Consider the following 17596-nt stretch of genomic DNA (forward strand, 5'->3'; position numbering starts at 1 on the left):
TGTGACCAGGGATGCTCCTTCGCACTTTGCAGCACTCATTAATAAGGAGTGGACTTCTAAAATTCCATTGAGAGTTCTCATAACCCCATTTATCTTTACCTTCCTGTGTCAAAATCCAAGAAAAGACAATAGCCAGGATGGAAAGTTTTTTTTCAGTGAAATTTATTTCAGACTCATTGAAAGAGTGTGATCATACTTCTTCATTCATGAATATTTCCATCTATATAAGATGAACTTATTTATTTTCATTCGTGATAAAAGAACTTGATGCAGACAGTGTATACTCACAGTTGCCTCTTGTCTCTCTTGAATTAAATTAAATAGATCAATCAATCAATAAATACAAAAATAAATAAGTGAGTAGTTGCTCGGGAGAAATAGTCAGCTCTAACCTATAGCCACTTAAAACCACCTCATTCTCCTTGAGGCTGGATTCAACACACATGGACTTGCTAAGAAGATACATATTCCATACTGAAGTCAACTATATCCTGGCCACTATTTTTTCCCAGGAAGACAGGCCTTTGTTCTGCTTGAGATGTGCTGATGTACCAGTTAGGGAACTGAGCAGACTCAAACTCCACCTTGTTTTTGATTTCTGTCTTGTTGAACACAAATCGCTTTTCCATCTTCTTCTTTGGGTATTGCTTGGGGTCTACACTCTGAAGCAAAACAGAAATAAGGAATTTTAGTGAGGAAAGAGATGAAGAGAAGAAGATATAGATGTGGTAGGGATGTTCTCAGGCTTCTAGAGACTGAGGAATAGCGTGAGGGACCAGAGGCTACACTTCTAAGTTATCTTTGAGACCTCAACTTTCTATATAGTCACCGAGTCTTAGGACTAATGTTGGGGAGCATGATGTAGGTCCACTTTTTATTTTTTAAGGTAGGGTCTCACTCTTGCCCAGGCTGACCTGCAACTCACTATGTAGTATCAGGGTGGCCTCAAACTCATTGCAATCTTCCTACCTCTGCCTCCCAAGTGCTGGGATTAAAGGTGTGCTCAACCACACCCAGTTTAGGTGCAAATTTTTTTAAAGCGAAAATTCGGCTAAGGCTTCTAGTAGTACCTAGTTTCCATGGATTTTTGTTATTTTTGTCTTAAGGTCCTAGCTAGAATGACATTGACTTGGGAACAAAACTTATGCTAAGAAAGCTACAAGTGGTGATGGTACTGTGATTTTGGAATTGAAGTGAAGATGGGTAGCAGGTCCCTTTAATTCATTAGTTACCCAATCTGTCATCTATCAAGTGAAGGAAACATAACAATATAGAATACTTCCAGGTTTTACATTGTATGATCACTTGGGATGATAACATAATAAATGCAAAAAAGAAATTTAATTTTCCTTGGTTGGAGTGAGGATGGCATGCATTCAAAAATACATCAAATTTATTTTACATTTATGCAACACTTTCAAGGAGACATGCTCCGAAATTTTCTGGGTGTGGGGATCATGTCTAGGTTGATGTCTGGGAAGTGAAAGATGGCTGAGGGTCTTTCAGAGGAGACCCAGCTAGGCTTCCATGTGGGATGTGCTCACCTCCAGCTGAAGGGTGGGCTTCTCCTCTTTCATCACACAGGATAGGTACAGATTCTTTCCCCTGAGGGCCAAGGCCACAGGTATTTTGTCATTAGTATCTTCTCCTTGCACGAAGCTCATGGAGAATACCACTGGAGAAAGGAGAGGAGTCTGTGGTCAGGGACACAGCAGTGCATGGTGGCCTCAAGCACCTGTCTCCATGTGTAGGACCCATAGAGTCCTCTGTGGGAACCTGCAGTAAGCTTCCTTTCTCATAGCAGATGAGGTAACTGTGCTTTTCACAGACAACAGTATGGTGATTTGGTTGATTCAGGGTTTGTCAAGGAACACATGAAGGTTTCTCAGAGTCTCTTAATTGTGGTAATTAAGAATGAAAAGGGGTCAAAATTTTAAGCACTGAAGCTGTATTGTCACTGTTGATCTGTGCACTCATCTGTAGGAGCACAACAATTTGGTCGATATACACACACATAAAGCTGGGCTCTAACAGAACCCAGGGCACAGTGCTGTTTCAAGAACATACAGAAGCAAGTGGGAAGAACTGGGAGAGCAGTGGCTTAGGAGGAGAAAGTGGCTTCAAAAAAGAAAAATCCATTTTTGTCTTCCTTAGTTATAGCAGTCTCAGTTGGAGGCCCTAAGCCACCTTCATGACTTGCTTATAAAGAAGCCTAAGGCTGGAGAGATGGCTTGCAGTTAAGGCGTTTGATTTCAAAGCCAAAGGATCCTGGATCAACTCTCCAGGACCCACGTTAGCCAGATGCACAAAGAGGCGCATGCATGTGTTGTTCATTTTTCTTGCAAGGAAATGTATTGCAAGGAGGTATTGGGTGGGAAGGATGTTGGGAGCAATGGACAGGGTTGTACACAGGGATATACAGTACATATCACCTCTCCACCATACTAGTTTTAGCTTGAATAGCAGGAAAGAAAACCCACAGGCAGTTAGAGCATGCCCATCAAATGACACTACATTATGGTAAATTGACATTGCATTATCCTTGTGTGACTGGGCTGGGCTATAGCCCTTTTATGTTTCTTTTCTTATCTGTTGATAATTTGATTTTGAAACATGGAAAAACTAAAGTTGCCAGGAGCCTAGAGAGGGAAACTTACCTTCTTGATTTAGATTCTGTCCATTGAGGTGGAGAGCTTTCAGCTCATATGGGTCAGACAACACGAGGCATTTTTGTTGTTCATCCCGAAGTCTGCAGTTCAGATGTCTCACAGCTGCATCACATACATAGCCATCGTCATCCCATGTGTCACAGATGATGGGCTCTGAAAATTGAAGAACAAATGTTTAAGGAGGAAATTAGAAGGGAAAAACTTAGCATTTGGTTTCTTGGAGGACATTTAAGCACACATGGTCAGAGTTCAGCTCTAATTTTTGTGGGGTGAAGTTGGGAGGGAGTGAGTAAGAATATTCGATTTGGCACTGTGAGATATGGGTGCAAACTTCAGTGCTCACTGTGGATTAGCAAATAAAGTATAGTAATAATGAAGTCTAGTAATAATGCTAGCCCAACATGGAGATGGTGAATTTTGCAAGTGAGAGCGCTTGGAGATGGAGCAGGTGAATTGCAAATATAAGTGGTTACAGAAGTCTTCTTTTAAGAATAGTTTGAGCTCCAGATGATTAATTTTGTTTGGAGGCTTTTTTGCTTTCCTCTCATTGCTGAGCCTGCCACCTGTGAGGGGCTTCAGCTTGGAGAGGGAAGTTGACTGCTGAGAAAGGGACTGGGAAGGACCTGAGTAATGGTCTACCATCTGTTCCCAGCTTTCTTCAAGTACCTTCTTCAAAGATGAAGGAAAGGAAGGTTCTCAGGTCATCATCCTGGAAGGCCCATGAGCAAGAAACTGGTTTCTGCCTCAGTTTCTCCACAGCCACGATGAGTGACACTACCTGTCTGAAGCTCTTATTGAAGTGTTTTTGGGAGACCTGCAGCTGGATGCCCTCATCCAGACAGCTGACCTCCAGGTCTCTGGAGCAGCGCTGTGGAGAAATCAGGGCAGTGAGCATGTTAAGTAGTCTGGTCAGTCAGTGAACTAATATATAGCATAGGAGACCACCAACCTCCTAAACACAATTCCTTTGTTCTGAAGCCCAGAGAAGTTAAGTGGCTTACCCAAGTGCACGTGGCAAAGAGATACAGGCTTTCTGACACTCACATTCTATTCTTTTAAATAATCCCCATTTCTACCTTATCTTTCTTATACAGGCCCCATCTCACCCCATACTTACACCTGTTTAAATTTTTTATCCTTTGGTATTTTGTTCTAACACTTTGCATTTAATTTTTCATGACAGTAATCACTACATTCTCTATTTGCCTATGCTCACTCAAGTTCTCAATTGCCCTACATACTTCCTTTTCCTCCTAAATATTCCACACATATTATAAGAATGGTTTCTACTTGGTTATTTCCTGTTATTCAGAGGAATTCTTTAAAAGTCCAGCATTAAAGCATAACTAAAGTTGATAATGGTTGCAAAGCTTGAAGGACAGTGATAGAGCCCTCTAACAGTACAAAGACAAGCTGAACAGGACAAAAGTTTCTTCACAGAGCGGATTTTTTCCATGACAGCCAGGCTTTAGAGCAGGCAGTAGGGTGAGAGACTGGTGGAGAAGCTGAGGGGACCCACCCAGAAATGAAGTTAGCCAATTACAGAGGTCTCAATAAAAAATAATAAAAGATACATATACTTTTTACAACAGTGAGTACTGGATTTTGAAGTTAGGAAAGGCTTTCATAAACTTTAGAAAAGGTTTGAGAAAAGGATTTCTATACTGCTCCACCCAAATGGCCTATATGTGGTCACATCACATCAGAAAGTTACTCAAGCCTCATATGGATGGGATGTCATCATGGCTCTCCATGGGGATGAGAGTCTGAAAAGGGCCCATCTGCTGAGATGAACTTAGGCAGCACTGAAAATATTTAAGGGCTAAAGGTTTTCCAGGATGCCAGCAGCTCAGAGATCATCTGCTTCATGCCCTGTGTTTTTCAGATGAGGGCCAAAGTGAGAAGAAACTTGTCCAAGACCAAGTAGCAACTGAGCAATTATTTTTTAATACCAATTATTCTTTCATTTACATTGTTTACATCTTATTATCTTAACCTCCATCGTAAGGAATATAACAATCTATTCTACTATAAAGGACAGGGGCATGTTAACTCCAGATCAGCCTATCTGGGTTATAGTTTCACTTAAATGACATGAGTGGACTGCAAGCATCTCCTTAAGGAGGACCAAATGTGTGCTGAAGGCTTGGCAGTCTTCCTAGTATAAAACAACATGGACATCTCAGAAAGCTTTGGTGAGTGGCTATGGCAGGGTCAGGTCAGCAGGTAGACAGCCCATGTCTGTCTCACTGGAAGAAGCAGAACTCATTTCATCACAAAATACCATGAGCTTTTTCCATGTCAGAACCCCTCCATAGAATGTGAGCCAATCTTAGTCTTACCTTCATCTTGGGGCTATCAGCCTCAAAGAACAGGTCATTCTCCTCACTGTAATGAAAACAGACATGGGAGTGATGCTTCCTAATCAAGATTATTTTTCTTTTGCTGTGCACAAGCTTTCACTGTTAGGTCTATAAACAATTGCCACTTAAAGCTGTCTGAAGACTTTTAGCAAGTTCTGTGGTGATATGTAAGGAACAAACTAGAAAGTAGACTTTGGGTTAGGCAGGTGGGCACCCTAGATACCACTCTGTTGGTTCCTGATGCCTTAATTCTAGACTAGCAGAGTCAGCTAAGATCTAACCTTGTCCTTGCCCTCATCCAAGCAAAACTTTGCAAGGTCTCTATAATTGTCCACTTGGAGTTTTTCTTCCCATTGTACGAGTCCATGTAGAAACAACCTCTGAATCATCCACAAATCCCAAGGCTTGAGTTGGAGTGGGAAGCTAGTCTTTAAACTAGTTTGACTTGAGGTTTGCTAGCCACTGAAGGAGGCAAATTGGGGGCAAATCTGGCCTTGTATCAAACATAATCCTCTTATTCCTGAAAGCATAGCTGTGAGGATGTGACTACTTCTCCTTTCCCCACTGACCTCTGGAAAGCCATCATGTTACTGGTGAGTTCAGGAACTGCTGTCATAGCTGATTCCAAGATCTATACAAAGAGGAGAAAGCCAATGACCATGTGCAGAAAGAGGGAGAGGGAGAGAAAAGGAGAAACACAGAGAGAGACTCACTGACTGACTGACTGAGACTCTCTGAGGACCTACCTGTAAATTGTAAATAAGAGTTAATTCTTACCTGAGCAATACAGTAAAGCGTGGCTGGAGAGGATCCCAGATCAACGTGCTTTGTCTCTGACCTCAAACAGATCTGTTGTCTTCCAGTTCTCCCTCACCATTTTATAGTCTCCAAAAGCAGAAGTGAAGAACTGAGAAAAATTTCTCTTCACTTAACAGATTTCACAACCAAGGTAAAAGCATGGGGCGGGGGGGGGGGGGAAGAGGATTGATGGGAACTCATGGAGGAAGGGGCTATTACACTGAAATAATTCTTAGTCCCTGGAAGGACAAGGGGTAGCAAACTATGACACATTAAATGTGTCACCATGGAAACAGGCATTGCTTTTCCTTAGAGCACTGTGCAGATGATGTCAATATTAAAGTGCTGGATTTCTTCTGGGTTAGAAAAATGTCCTAATTTATGAACTCAGAACAAAGAACTCCTAACTTATGAACTCAGAACAAAGCCAGATACACATGCACAAATATATCCCATCCTTTGTCTCCTTGTATGTAAGTTCAGGAACTTCCCAGAGTGGAGAAAAATAACTTCCTATAATGCAGGGACAACAGCCCTCCCTGCATGGTTTCAAAATGCCATTTGGAAGCTGGCAAATCAACTAGAGAATCCTCTGGAGAGACACTTGCTTTCCTTTGGATAGAACAAAGCACATAAAGTGTTTAGGCATCCAGAATTTTCACAGTGTTGGATTAATGCTGGAGGCTAGTCCATACAATCCAGTAATTCTGGGTGTTAGTATCCTGGCCAGTTTCATGTTGAAACCACTTTAATGCTTGATGACCATTGGAAATGAAACCGAGTTAAGTTGCACTATGTAAAGGTATGAGGCACAAGATCCAAAGGATGACAACTCTTTTGCAGATTGAACAAGTAACCAGTACATAAACAGTGCACGGAGTATGGTACTTTTGACACACTTTTTTTGTTATAGCATTCATTACAGTCCTGAATCAAAACCTGGTTTGCCTTTCTGGTTTTCAGAAGTCTGTTATAACCAAGTCTAGCACAGGGCCTAACATATAAATGCAGGCAGTAAAGGTTTGGTTCTGTGCAGGTGAACAGGAATTTGACAATGTTTGCATCCAAGTAAACATGTTCTGGATATTGTGCTTGTTATGCCTTACTTCAGGGGAACAGCATTTGACTTTGACAGCCAAGAGAATCTTAAGCGCAAAGAGACCAGGCTCTATAGTGGCACTGGAAAAGCTTTAGGGCTTGTTCACCAATGGCTACCCTTTTATTATTTTTTTAATAAAAACTTTATTAAAATTTAAACACTCAATGGTCAATTGCTTCAGCACTCAGAGTTTTGAATCTCCCCAGTTGTCACCAAAAATTGCAAAAAGAAGTTTCTCTGACCAAGGGTGCAGCATTTGTAGAATTTGATATTCATCTTTCAAAGGACTTTGTGTCTATGGTATATCACAAATTTACCTGTTGTTTGATGATGAAAAAGAAATTTGATGCTGATCCAGTTGAATTATTTGAAATCTCAGTTAAATAATTAACATTTGACCAGCTCCAGTTGTCAAAGTTTACTCATGGGACTGCACTAAAATCTAAAGATAAGAAAGAATCTATGATGAAGAAAATTCTTTGTCTGAAAATCAGCCGTTTTCTTCTCTGAAGATGGTTTTAGAGTCACTTCCAAAAGATGTAGAGTTTAACATAGAAATAAAATGAATCTGCCAACAAAGGGACAGAATGTGGGATGGGAACTTATTATCAACATATTTTGACATGAATCTATTTTTGGATATAATTTAAAAAACTGTCTTGAAAAATTCTGGGAAGAGGAGAATTGTGTTTTCTTTGTTTGATGCAGATATTTGTTTGATGGTTTGGCAAAAGCAGAACAAATATCCCATATTATTTCTGACCCAAGGAAAACCTGACATTTACCCTGAACTCATGAACCTCAGGTCTCAAAAACCCTATTGCAATGAGTTTTCACAGTTTGAAAATCTTTTGGAAATAAATGCACATACTGAAGACCTGCTCAGGAACACATCCTACATATAAGAAGCAAAAGATAAGGGACTGGTTATATTCTGCTGGAGAGATGATATACCAACAACTCTGGTAAAGAAGGAAGTTGAAGGACTTTGTAGTTAATGGTCTAGTTTATGGTAGGTATTTGTTTTTATAAAAAATTCATGAAATAGTAGAGAAAGTGTAGCTTTCATCTTATAAACTATTAAATAAAATTAAATTTGGGTAAGTTAAAAACATATACAATCCCCCCCTACTACCTTCCTTTGTCCTTCTCCTTCACCTCCTTCCACTGAAACCCTCAGCTTTCCAACTGTTCTCTTTTATTTTGATAACTTCTTTTCATTTTTGGTGGGCCCAGTATTATACAGACCTTGTTCAGGTAAAACAGCTGCTGTGAGGTCAGGAATGCAATGGCCACTTGGTATCTATAAGACAGTGTTTCAAAGCACTTCTCCTCATCATTTATTTTTTATTTTTATTTTGTAGTTTTAAGACAAAGAGAGAGAGAGAGAGAGAGAGATTGAGAGATAATTGGAAGACCAGGGCTTGCAGCCACTGCAATCTAACTCCAGATGTGTGCACCATCTTGTGTGCATGTGTGACTTTATGCACTTTGTGTCACCTTGTGCATCTGGCTTACATGGGACCCAGGATACTTAGACTTTGAGGACAAGCACCTTAACTTCTAAGCCATCTCTCTAGCCCTGTCCTCATCTTTTGGTTATTTATTTATTGCTACTTATTTTGCAATTGCGCAATAGTCCCTGAGCCTTGACAGGTATGATAGAGATGTCTCAGTCTTCTTATTTTTATGTGGGTGGATGGAGAATAGAACCTGGGCCTCAAGCTTGCAAATACATTATGCCTTTAATTTCTGAGCCATAGCCTCAGCCCCTCAGTCTTCTTTTTAAAAATTTATTTATTGGGCTGGAGAGATGGCTTAGCAGTTAAGCGCTTGCCTGTGAAGCCTAAGGACCCCGGTTCGAGGCTCGGTTCCCCAGGTCCCACGTTAGCCAGATGCACAAGGGGGCGCACGCGTCTGGAGTTCGTTTGCAGAGGCTGGAAGCCCTGGTGCGCCCATTCTCTCTCTCTCCCTCTATCTGTCTTTCTCTCTATGTCTGTCGCTCTCAAATAAATAAATAAAAAATGAACAAAAAAATTTTTAAAAATATTTATTTATTTGTGAAGAGAAAGAGAGAGAGAGAGATTGAGAGAGAGAGAGAGAGAGAGAGAGAGAGAGAGAGAGAGAGAGGGAGAAAGAATGAATATGCATGGGCATGCCAGGGCTTCTTGCCACTGCAAACAAACTACAGATGCATGCACCACTTTGTGCATCTGGCTTTAGTTGGGTTCTGGGGAATTAAACTAGGCAACAGGCTTTGTAAGCAAGTGCCTTTAACTGCTAAACCATCTCTCCAGCTCCATTTTTCTTACTCTTTAGTTTTTACATTCATTCATTTATGGGAGGGAAAGACAGAGAATGGGTGTACCAGGGACTCTAGCCACTGCAAATGGTCTCCAGATGCATGTGTACCTGGCTTTCATGGATTCTTGAGAATTGAACCTGTGTCCTTAGACTGTTCAGGCAAGCATCTTAACTGCTAAGTCCCCATTTTTCTTGCTACTTTTTAAATAAGTGAAAAGTGCTTTAAATTATGTAGTTATTTGAGGGGGGGGGGAGAAAGAGAGAGAAGGAGGGAGAGGGAGAGCCATTGCAAATGAACTCCAGACGCATGTTCCACCTTGTGCATTTGGCTTTATGTGGGTACTGGAGAATGGAACCTGGTCTTTACATTTTGCAGGTAAGCACCTTAACTGCTAAGCCATCTCTCCAGCCTCAATTTTTCTTACTCTTAATCTGTCTTTCAGTACCTTGATATCAGGAAGCCAGGCACAAGAATCCCATCTTTGATAAATTGTATGTTTTGCTAGAAAATCTAAAAACTATTGAGAACATCAGTTTCCTGTGAATTTGGTGAACTATAATCAGTTCCTAACACTGAGCTGTCATAAAATTTTATGTCTAGGAAGGCCAGGAGATATGATGTGTTTCATGTCACAGTGTGGTTGAAGTGATACATAGGTTATTTTCTGCTGGAGGAAAATTTTGGAACAACAGGGCAACGCCAATGGTGTAATAGACTTGATTATTCTACCATGTCTCATGCTGACCCTGTGGTCTGGGCTCCAAACCTTCCAACATCCTGTCTGTCTCGGGAAGTGAAACCCTTTGTCGTATGAAGCAGGCAAGTTGCACAATGTGTGTACCAAACCCTGTCTCTCTAAGGAGACAGCTCAGACTATACTTCTTTCCAGTCCCCAGTGAGCAGAAAACAACTCACTATAGAAATTGTTGCACTTAAGGGATGTGTGATTGAGTGATGACAATGTAGATTCCAGAAAATGAAACAAGCACAAGTGGGAAGTTGGCAATGTCAGGGTGATACTGGGAACTCCAGCTTTTGGGGAATTCTTAAGCTCTTTAGTCAGTTGAACCATTTTCGACTGCAAGTTTCCCACTTCCTTGGTAGATTTTGCCTCCAAAATGAAGGCAGCATTAAATGACTTGGTAACATCTTATGTCTGGTCCTGTTCATTCCAGTCTCTGTTGTCAAGACTGATCAGCCCAACAATCCTCAATCAGTCTAACAAGCAGACAAACAAAATCATTATGGGTGGGTTCTTTTATTCATTCTTTTGCTTTTACACTTCATTCAGCTATTTTGTCATAGGTGACATAAGTTAATAACAACAAAAAGAATTCACCTAGCCCCCAGTCTGTGATGGTTATAATTCTAAGTCCTTTTTTTCTTTACATGTATGTCATCTATTTTGATCATATTCATTCCTTCATTACTTTCTCTTCTTTTCCCACTCCAATGGAGCGCCTTCTTTCCAGCTAGTATGAGTGGGTTCTTACTTCATACTGTGTGTGTTTAGTGATGTCTTCCTCTCCTCTCTTTCTCTTCCTTTCCACTGCTCTCCCCTTCCTTGCTTATTTATTTAAGAAAGGTTCTATATATATTGCCCTGACTGGCCTCAAAATGTTTTGCATCTCAGGTTGGCCTTGAACTCATGACAGTGTTCCTGCCTCAGCTTCTCAAGTGCTGAGATTACAGACATGAGCACCTGTGTTTAGCTAATGACTTTCTAAAAGGGGGGGCTTCTTTTTTTTTCCTTGTTCAGAATGGAGCTAAGCAAAGACTGTCTTCACCATTTTACCTAGACCTTGTCTTATCTTTAGAGTTGATGTTTTCACATAGTTCTTTGGAGTCTGTCATATCATCAGCCCTTATGGTTTATATCTGAAAATACCAATAATAAATCTCATATATACTTCTTGGTTTGTATTTTCTTTTCTTTTTCATTTTAGGGACTAGGAATTTAGAATTAAGCAACACAATCTTCAACAATGTTGTTTGTTTTGTGTTTGGGGAACAGTCTCATTATGTAATCAGGCTGGCCTATCTCAGACTACCAGGTGCTAGAGTCTTCAGTTTTAAGGTCTCTGTCCTTTCTCTTATGTATTCATCCTCAGTGGGCCTGGACCCAAGAACATAAAAATTGCAGGCATAATCCAAGTAATATTTTCTTTTCCTCCCTAGTTTAGAATAAGGAGACCTGAGATAAAGGAGGTGGTAGCTGTGCCTAGTAAAATATATATGGTCTCCAGTAACTTTTCCCTGTTGGATAAGTTGTTATTCTATTTCTGAGAGGTTAAAAGCTTGAAATTTCTTTGGATCTAGCAGGAAAAGCTCTATGGTAGAAAAGGTAGATGTTAGAATTTTTCTAACACACAATGGGTGTAAGAGAATACATCACAAACTCTGGCACTACTTATCCCAGGATTCTGAAAACATTTTCTGTAAAGAGCAGATAATAAATGTTTCAGGTACAACACCTCAACTCTGCCATTGCTTAAAAGGGAAGTCATATATCATATGTAACTTAATGGACTTTCCTGGATTAGTCCTTCAGTCAAAGGTCTTGGGACCTTGTCTGTCATTTTTTTTTGGGGGGGGTGATATAAACTTAGAAACAATAGTTTTTAAAAAGATGTGCTAAGTGTCAGCCATCTTTAAAATAGCTCTGTCTCCATAGTGACTTTTAAGTAACCCATTTTATCTATGAGGAAGCTGATGCAGAAAGAAGTAAATTATCTAAGATTATTCAAATAGTAAATGCTAGAATCATGACACAATGTGGGGTTATCTGAATCCCAGATTCTTCTTTGGCAACTTTAATTATTCTGTACATTTATCACTTTATTCCAACTCAGTGTCTACACAGCACCCACCTGTGGCCCATTTTCCCAATGACTCAATTCTATTCTTTTTTTTTAAGAGTACATACGCTTATGTATATGTAGTTTTTATTTCTTTTTTTTGTAATTTTTATTTATTTATTTGAGAGCGACAGACAGAGAAAGAGGCAGATAGAAAGAGGGAGAGAGAATGCGCGCACCAGGGCCTCCAGCCACTGCAAACGAACTCCAGATGTGTGCACCCCCTTGTGCATCTGGCTAACGTGGGTCCTGGGGAATCGAGCCTTGAACTGGGGTCCTTAAGCTTCACAGGCAAGCACTTAACCGCTAAGCCATCTCTCCAGCCCTCAATTCTATTCTTTTTTTTTTTAAATTTTATTTATTTATTTATTTGAGAGCAACAGACACAGAGTGAAAGACAGATAGAGGGAGGGAGAGAATGGGCGCGCCAGGGCTTCCAGCCTCTGCAAATGAACTCCAGACGCGTGCGCCCCCTTGTGCATCTGGCTAATGTGGGACCTGGGGAACCGAGCCTCGAACCGGGGTCCTTAGGCTTCACAGGCAAGCGCTTAACCGCTAAGCCATCTCTCCAGCCCTCAATTCTATTCTTAACAGCAGACACAAACAGGCAGCAACTCTGCTCAAGTGTTCTATACTGTGTCCAGATTGGGGTAAACTCCATTCCCTGTTTTCGCTCGTTGCCCCACCTAGCTGTGACATGGTATGTGATTTGCTGTTGTCTCTCAGGGAAGCACTGGGGTTTCCACATGAGTTTTCTGTTACCTTCCTTCCCTATTCTGCAGTTCTTCCTTATTCCTCTTCATTTTCTCACCTTCAATTGACAAACATTTGCTGGATTGCCTTTGTGCTTTTGCTCTTACTTCACTGTTAGAATAATATCTTTTTTTTAAAAAAACTCAAATGCTTAAAAGAAGCAGATCACAATAACCAAACTCAGAGTAGGCACAAAAAACTTCAAAGTCCATGAAAACACCAACACACATCTACCATCACAATATGGCAGGGATCAAATCTAATCTCACAGTCATTACCCTAAATATTAATGGCCTTAATTCACCTATCAAGAGACACAAACTAACAGGATGGATATAAAAATTAGACCCCTCAATCTGTTGCCTTTAAGAAAACCACCTCACCACTAAAGTCAGACACCTTCTCAGGGTGAAAGGGTGGAAAACAATATTCTAAGCAAATGGGAAGAAGAAACAAGCAGGAGTAGCTATATGAATATTAGATAAAATAGACTTCAAACCAAAAATAATCAAAAAACACAAAGAAGGCCACTTCCTATTTATAAAGGGAACAATCCATCAAGAGCATATTACAATCACAAGCAGGCGTAGCTATATTAATATTGGATAAAATAGACTTCAAAGCAAATATAATCAAAAGGCCACTTCCAACTTATCAAGGGAATGATCCAACAAGAGGATATTACAATCATAAATCTGTATGCACCAAACACAGGGGCACCACAGTTCATAAAACAAAACCTACTTGACAATAAAACAGAAATACCCACCAACACCATCATAGCTGGGGACTTCAACACACCATTATCAGCAATAGACAGATCATCCAAACAGAAACTCAACAGGAAAGTAAGAGAGCTCTACAAAACCATAGATCACTAAGACCTAGTGGACATCTACAGAACTTTCCATCCCAAATACACAGACTATACATTCTTCTCACCAGCTCATGGATCATTCTTTAAAATAGACCATATACTGGATCACAAAGACTGCCTCCATATATTTAGAAAGATTGCCATAATTCCCTGCATGATATCAGACCACAATGCTATATTGCTAAAAATCAACAATAAAAGACCCACCAAGAATCCCAACAGCACCTGGAAACTGAACAGCACACTCTTAAACAATAAATGTATAGTGGATGAAATAAAAAATGAAATTGCAAAATTCCTGGAATTGAATGACAATGAGAACACATCATACCAAACTTATGGGACACAATGAAGGCGGTCCTCAGGGGGAAATTCATAGCACTCAATGCCTTCATAAAAAAGACAGAAAGATCCCAAATCAATAACCTAACCATCCACCTAAAGGCACTGGAAAAACAAGAGAAATCCAACCTAAAGAGCTCCAGAAGGAAAGAAATAATTAAAATCAGAGCAGAAATTAATGAATTGGAAACCCAGGAAACAATTAAGGCAATTGACAAAACAAAGAGCTAGTTCTTTGAAAAAATAAACAAGATTGAAAAACCCCTGGCCAATTTGATCAAGCAAAAAAAGGAGAAGCTTCAAATTAACAAATTCAAAATGAAAAAGGAGAGATCACAACAGACATAAGTGAAATTGGGAGAATCATCAGGACTTATTTCAAAAACCTCTACTCCACAAAACTGGATAATGTGGAGGAGATGGATAAATTCCTGGATGCATACCATTTATCAAAGCTAAACTCAGAGCAGGTTAATCACCTCAATGAACCCATCACATTCATGGAGATTGAAAAAGTAATAAAAAATCTCCCCAAAAAGAAGAGTCCAGGACCAGATGGCTTCTCAGCTGAATTCTATCAAACCTTCATGGAAAAACTCAAACCAATCTTCCTAAAACTGTGCCAAACAATATAAGAACAGGGAAAGCTACCCAACTCCTTTTATGAAGCTAGTATCACCCTAATCCCAAAACCAGGCAGAGATGCCACAAGAAAACTACTGGCCTATTTCCCTGATGAACTTAGATGCAAAGATCCTGAAAAAAATCCTCCCAAACTGAATCCAACAACATAACACATCAATAGCATTATCCACCTTGATGAAGTGGGATTCATCCCAGGAACCCAGGGGTGGTTCAACATACAGAAATCTGTGAATGTAATACACCACATAAACAAGGTTAAACATAAAAACCACATGATCATTTCGATAGGTGCAGAAAAGGCCTTTGACAAGATGCAACATCACTTCATGATCAAAACATTGGAGAGAATTGGCATGGTTGGTTCATATTTTAACATAATAAAGGCAATATACAGGGCTGGAGAGATGGCTTAGCGGTTAAGCGCTTGCCTGTGAGGCCTAAGGACCCCGGTTCGAGGCTCGGTTCCCCAGGTCCCACGTTAGCCAGATGCACAAGGGGGCGCACGCGTCTGGAATTCGTTTGCAGAGGCTGGAAGCCCTGGCGCGCCCATTCTCTCTCCCTCCCTCTATCTGTCTTTCTCTCTGTGTCTGTCGCTCTCAAATAAATAAATAAAAAATTAAAAAAAAAAGGCAATATACAAAGCTCAGAAGGCCCAAATAATACTTAATGGAGAGAGACTGGAGGAATTCCTATTAAGATCAGGAACAAGACAGGGTTGTTCTCTCTCACCTTTGCTTTTCAATATAGCACTGGAAGTCCTAGCTCAAGCAATAAGACAGGAGAAGGAAATAAAAGGGATACAATTTGGAAAGGAAGAAGTTAAGTTAGCTCTGTTCGCTAATGACATGATTTTATATGTAAGAGACCTGAGAGACTCTATCCCAAAATTCCTGAACATGATTAACTCCTATACCAAAGTAGCAGGATACAAAATCAATGCACAAAAATCAGTGGCCTTTGTATATACAAAGGAGAAAGATACAGAGAAGGAAATAAGGGACATAGTCCCATTTTCAATAGCAACAACAACAAAATACCTTGGAATAACGTTAACCAAGGAAGTAAAAGATATATACAACGAAAACATTAAAAAACTCAAAAAGAAATTGAGGAGGACTTGAGAAAATGGAAAGACCTCCCATGGTCCTGGATAGGCAGAATTAACATTGTGAAGATGACAGTCCTACCAAAGGCAATATACAGATTTAATGCAATTCCAATTAAAATCCCTACAGTGTTCTTCACAGAGATAGAAAAAATGATCTCAAATTTCATATAGAATCTGATTTTTAATGGAGTTTGGACCTTTACATCTATAATAAAATTTTGGTAAGTATCTATGTTGTTTATTTTCTTCTCTTTGGGATTACATAATGGAAGATTATTTGGTCATTTCCTTCCAGGATGTTTTTAATTTCACTTTTTCCTTCACTTCCTCCTTGTTGGCTTGGACAGAATTTTTCAACTTGAATTAGAGGAAGTTCTCAGTAGGGCCACTCAGGATGCGTTGGTGCCTTGGTCAAGTGACAGACTTCAGGTGGCTGTTCTCTGTAATCACTGAGCAGTGTGGAAGGAATGAGTCTGATTATGTATAGGTATTAACCCCTTCTGTGCAGACATGAGTTTAATGCTATGAGTAGATATTGTAGAATCATTAGCTTTTGACTTGTGGTTCCTTCTTTTTCTGATATTGGAAATTTAGCCAATCTATGATGTGGTAGCATGGGGATCATTTTTCAAAATTGGTTTTCATTATTATGATACCTAGTATGCTTGTTTCAGGAAAGAAATGTCAAAGTTAGATGTGATTTAAGGGGCTGGTTTTAAGGAAATGGTTCAATGGATAAGAGCACTTGATGGACAAGCACAAGGACCTGAATTTTATCCTCTGCACCCGCATAATAAAAGAAAGCCAGTTATGGCTGCACATGTCTATATCCCTATCACTGTGGAGGCCAGAGATAGCAAGACTACTGAAGCTCACTGGTCAGCAAGTCTAACTGAAATACAATCTCCAGGTTCAATGATAGACCCTGTCTCAAGGAAATAAGGCAGAAGATCAATGGAGGATATCTGGCAATCTCCTCTTGCCTGTATATGTATGCATATGGGGCATGCATAACTGTACACATGTACATACACAACATATGTATCACACATACTTTGCATGCACACATCAAAAAAAGAATAAAGTTAGTAGTGATTTACAAAATAACCTTCCAGGCTAGGGAGATGGCTTGTAGTTAAGAGCACTTGGTCCTAAACATGAGAGCCTGTCAGCCTGGAGGCAGTCAATTTGGACTCCCCAGAAACTATGCTAGAAAAAAAAAAAACTGAGTGTGGCTACGCTTCTCTGTAACTATAGTCCATAATGAGAAGAGATCAGAGAATCTCTGGGTCACATGTTTGATAGCAGTTTTGGATTGAGGAGCAGTTCTCTTCTCAAGGAAATATGCAGATGGTAGTAAGAGAAGGACACCCAACATTCTCTGGCCTCTGCACACATGTGCATTGGATGTGTGCATCTGCACATACGTGTGCATATACCACATTACACACATACTATACACACATATGCAAAAAAATCCTTCTTAGCTTTTTGCTACTACATATACTCATTTTAAAATTTAAAGTAATGTAAAAGTTATGTAAGATTAAAGGGTAGAAGACTTTCACTCTCCCTGCCTCACTTTATCTCTCACTGGGTGAGAACTTCAACCAGAAAAATTATTTTTCCTAGTTGCTGCCACCTCAGGACTCATGCATCCATCCATCCACCATCCTCAATCATCATTGGATTCCTTTGTAGATTTTTCTTACTGTTACCTTATAGTTTAGGAACTCCTTCCTTCCCCCCAAGGCTATTTAAATCATTCACTAATTGGGC

At 40.0% G+C, this 17596-nt stretch overlaps 1 protein-coding gene and 1 pseudogene across 1 annotated transcript; one reads left to right on the top strand and one right to left on the bottom strand.

Moving 5' to 3' along the window:
- Positions 1 to 362: 362 nt before the first annotated feature.
- Positions 363 to 5864, bottom strand: Il1b (interleukin 1 beta). The gene is made up of 7 exons (XM_004669768.2): positions 5810 to 5864; positions 5602 to 5663; positions 5012 to 5057; positions 3336 to 3537; positions 2658 to 2822; positions 1545 to 1675; positions 363 to 662 (listed from the first exon to the last, which is right to left on the bottom strand). Exons 2-7 carry the CDS (start codon positions 5646 to 5648, stop codon positions 453 to 455), a joined length of 801 nt encoding a protein of 266 aa, XP_004669825.1. The 5' UTR covers positions 5649 to 5663; positions 5810 to 5864; the 3' UTR covers positions 363 to 452.
- Positions 5865 to 6927: 1063 nt separating this feature from the next.
- LOC105944866 overlaps positions 6928 to 17596 on the top strand; it is a 34004-nt pseudogene continuing 23335 nt past the window's right edge.

Source organism: Jaculus jaculus, chromosome 4, assembly GCF_020740685.1.
Source record: "Jaculus jaculus isolate mJacJac1 chromosome 4, mJacJac1.mat.Y.cur, whole genome shotgun sequence".
NCBI lineage: Eukaryota > Metazoa > Chordata > Mammalia > Rodentia > Dipodidae > Jaculus > Jaculus jaculus.

Excerpts from the sequence above, each read along its gene's own strand:
- Il1b (XM_004669768.2), bottom strand. The coding sequence starts at position 5,648 with ATGACAGCAGTTCCTGAACTCACCAGTAACATGATGGCTTTCCAGAG. Across the intron at positions 5,058-5,601 it reads AACATGATGGCTTTCCAGAG|TGAGGAGAATGACCTGTTCT; the intron begins GTCAGTGGGGAA and ends TTTTCATTACAG. Across the intron at positions 3,538-5,011 it reads CTGATAGCCCCAAGATGAAG|CGCTGCTCCAGAGACCTGGA; the intron begins GTAAGACTAAGA and ends ATTTCTCCACAG.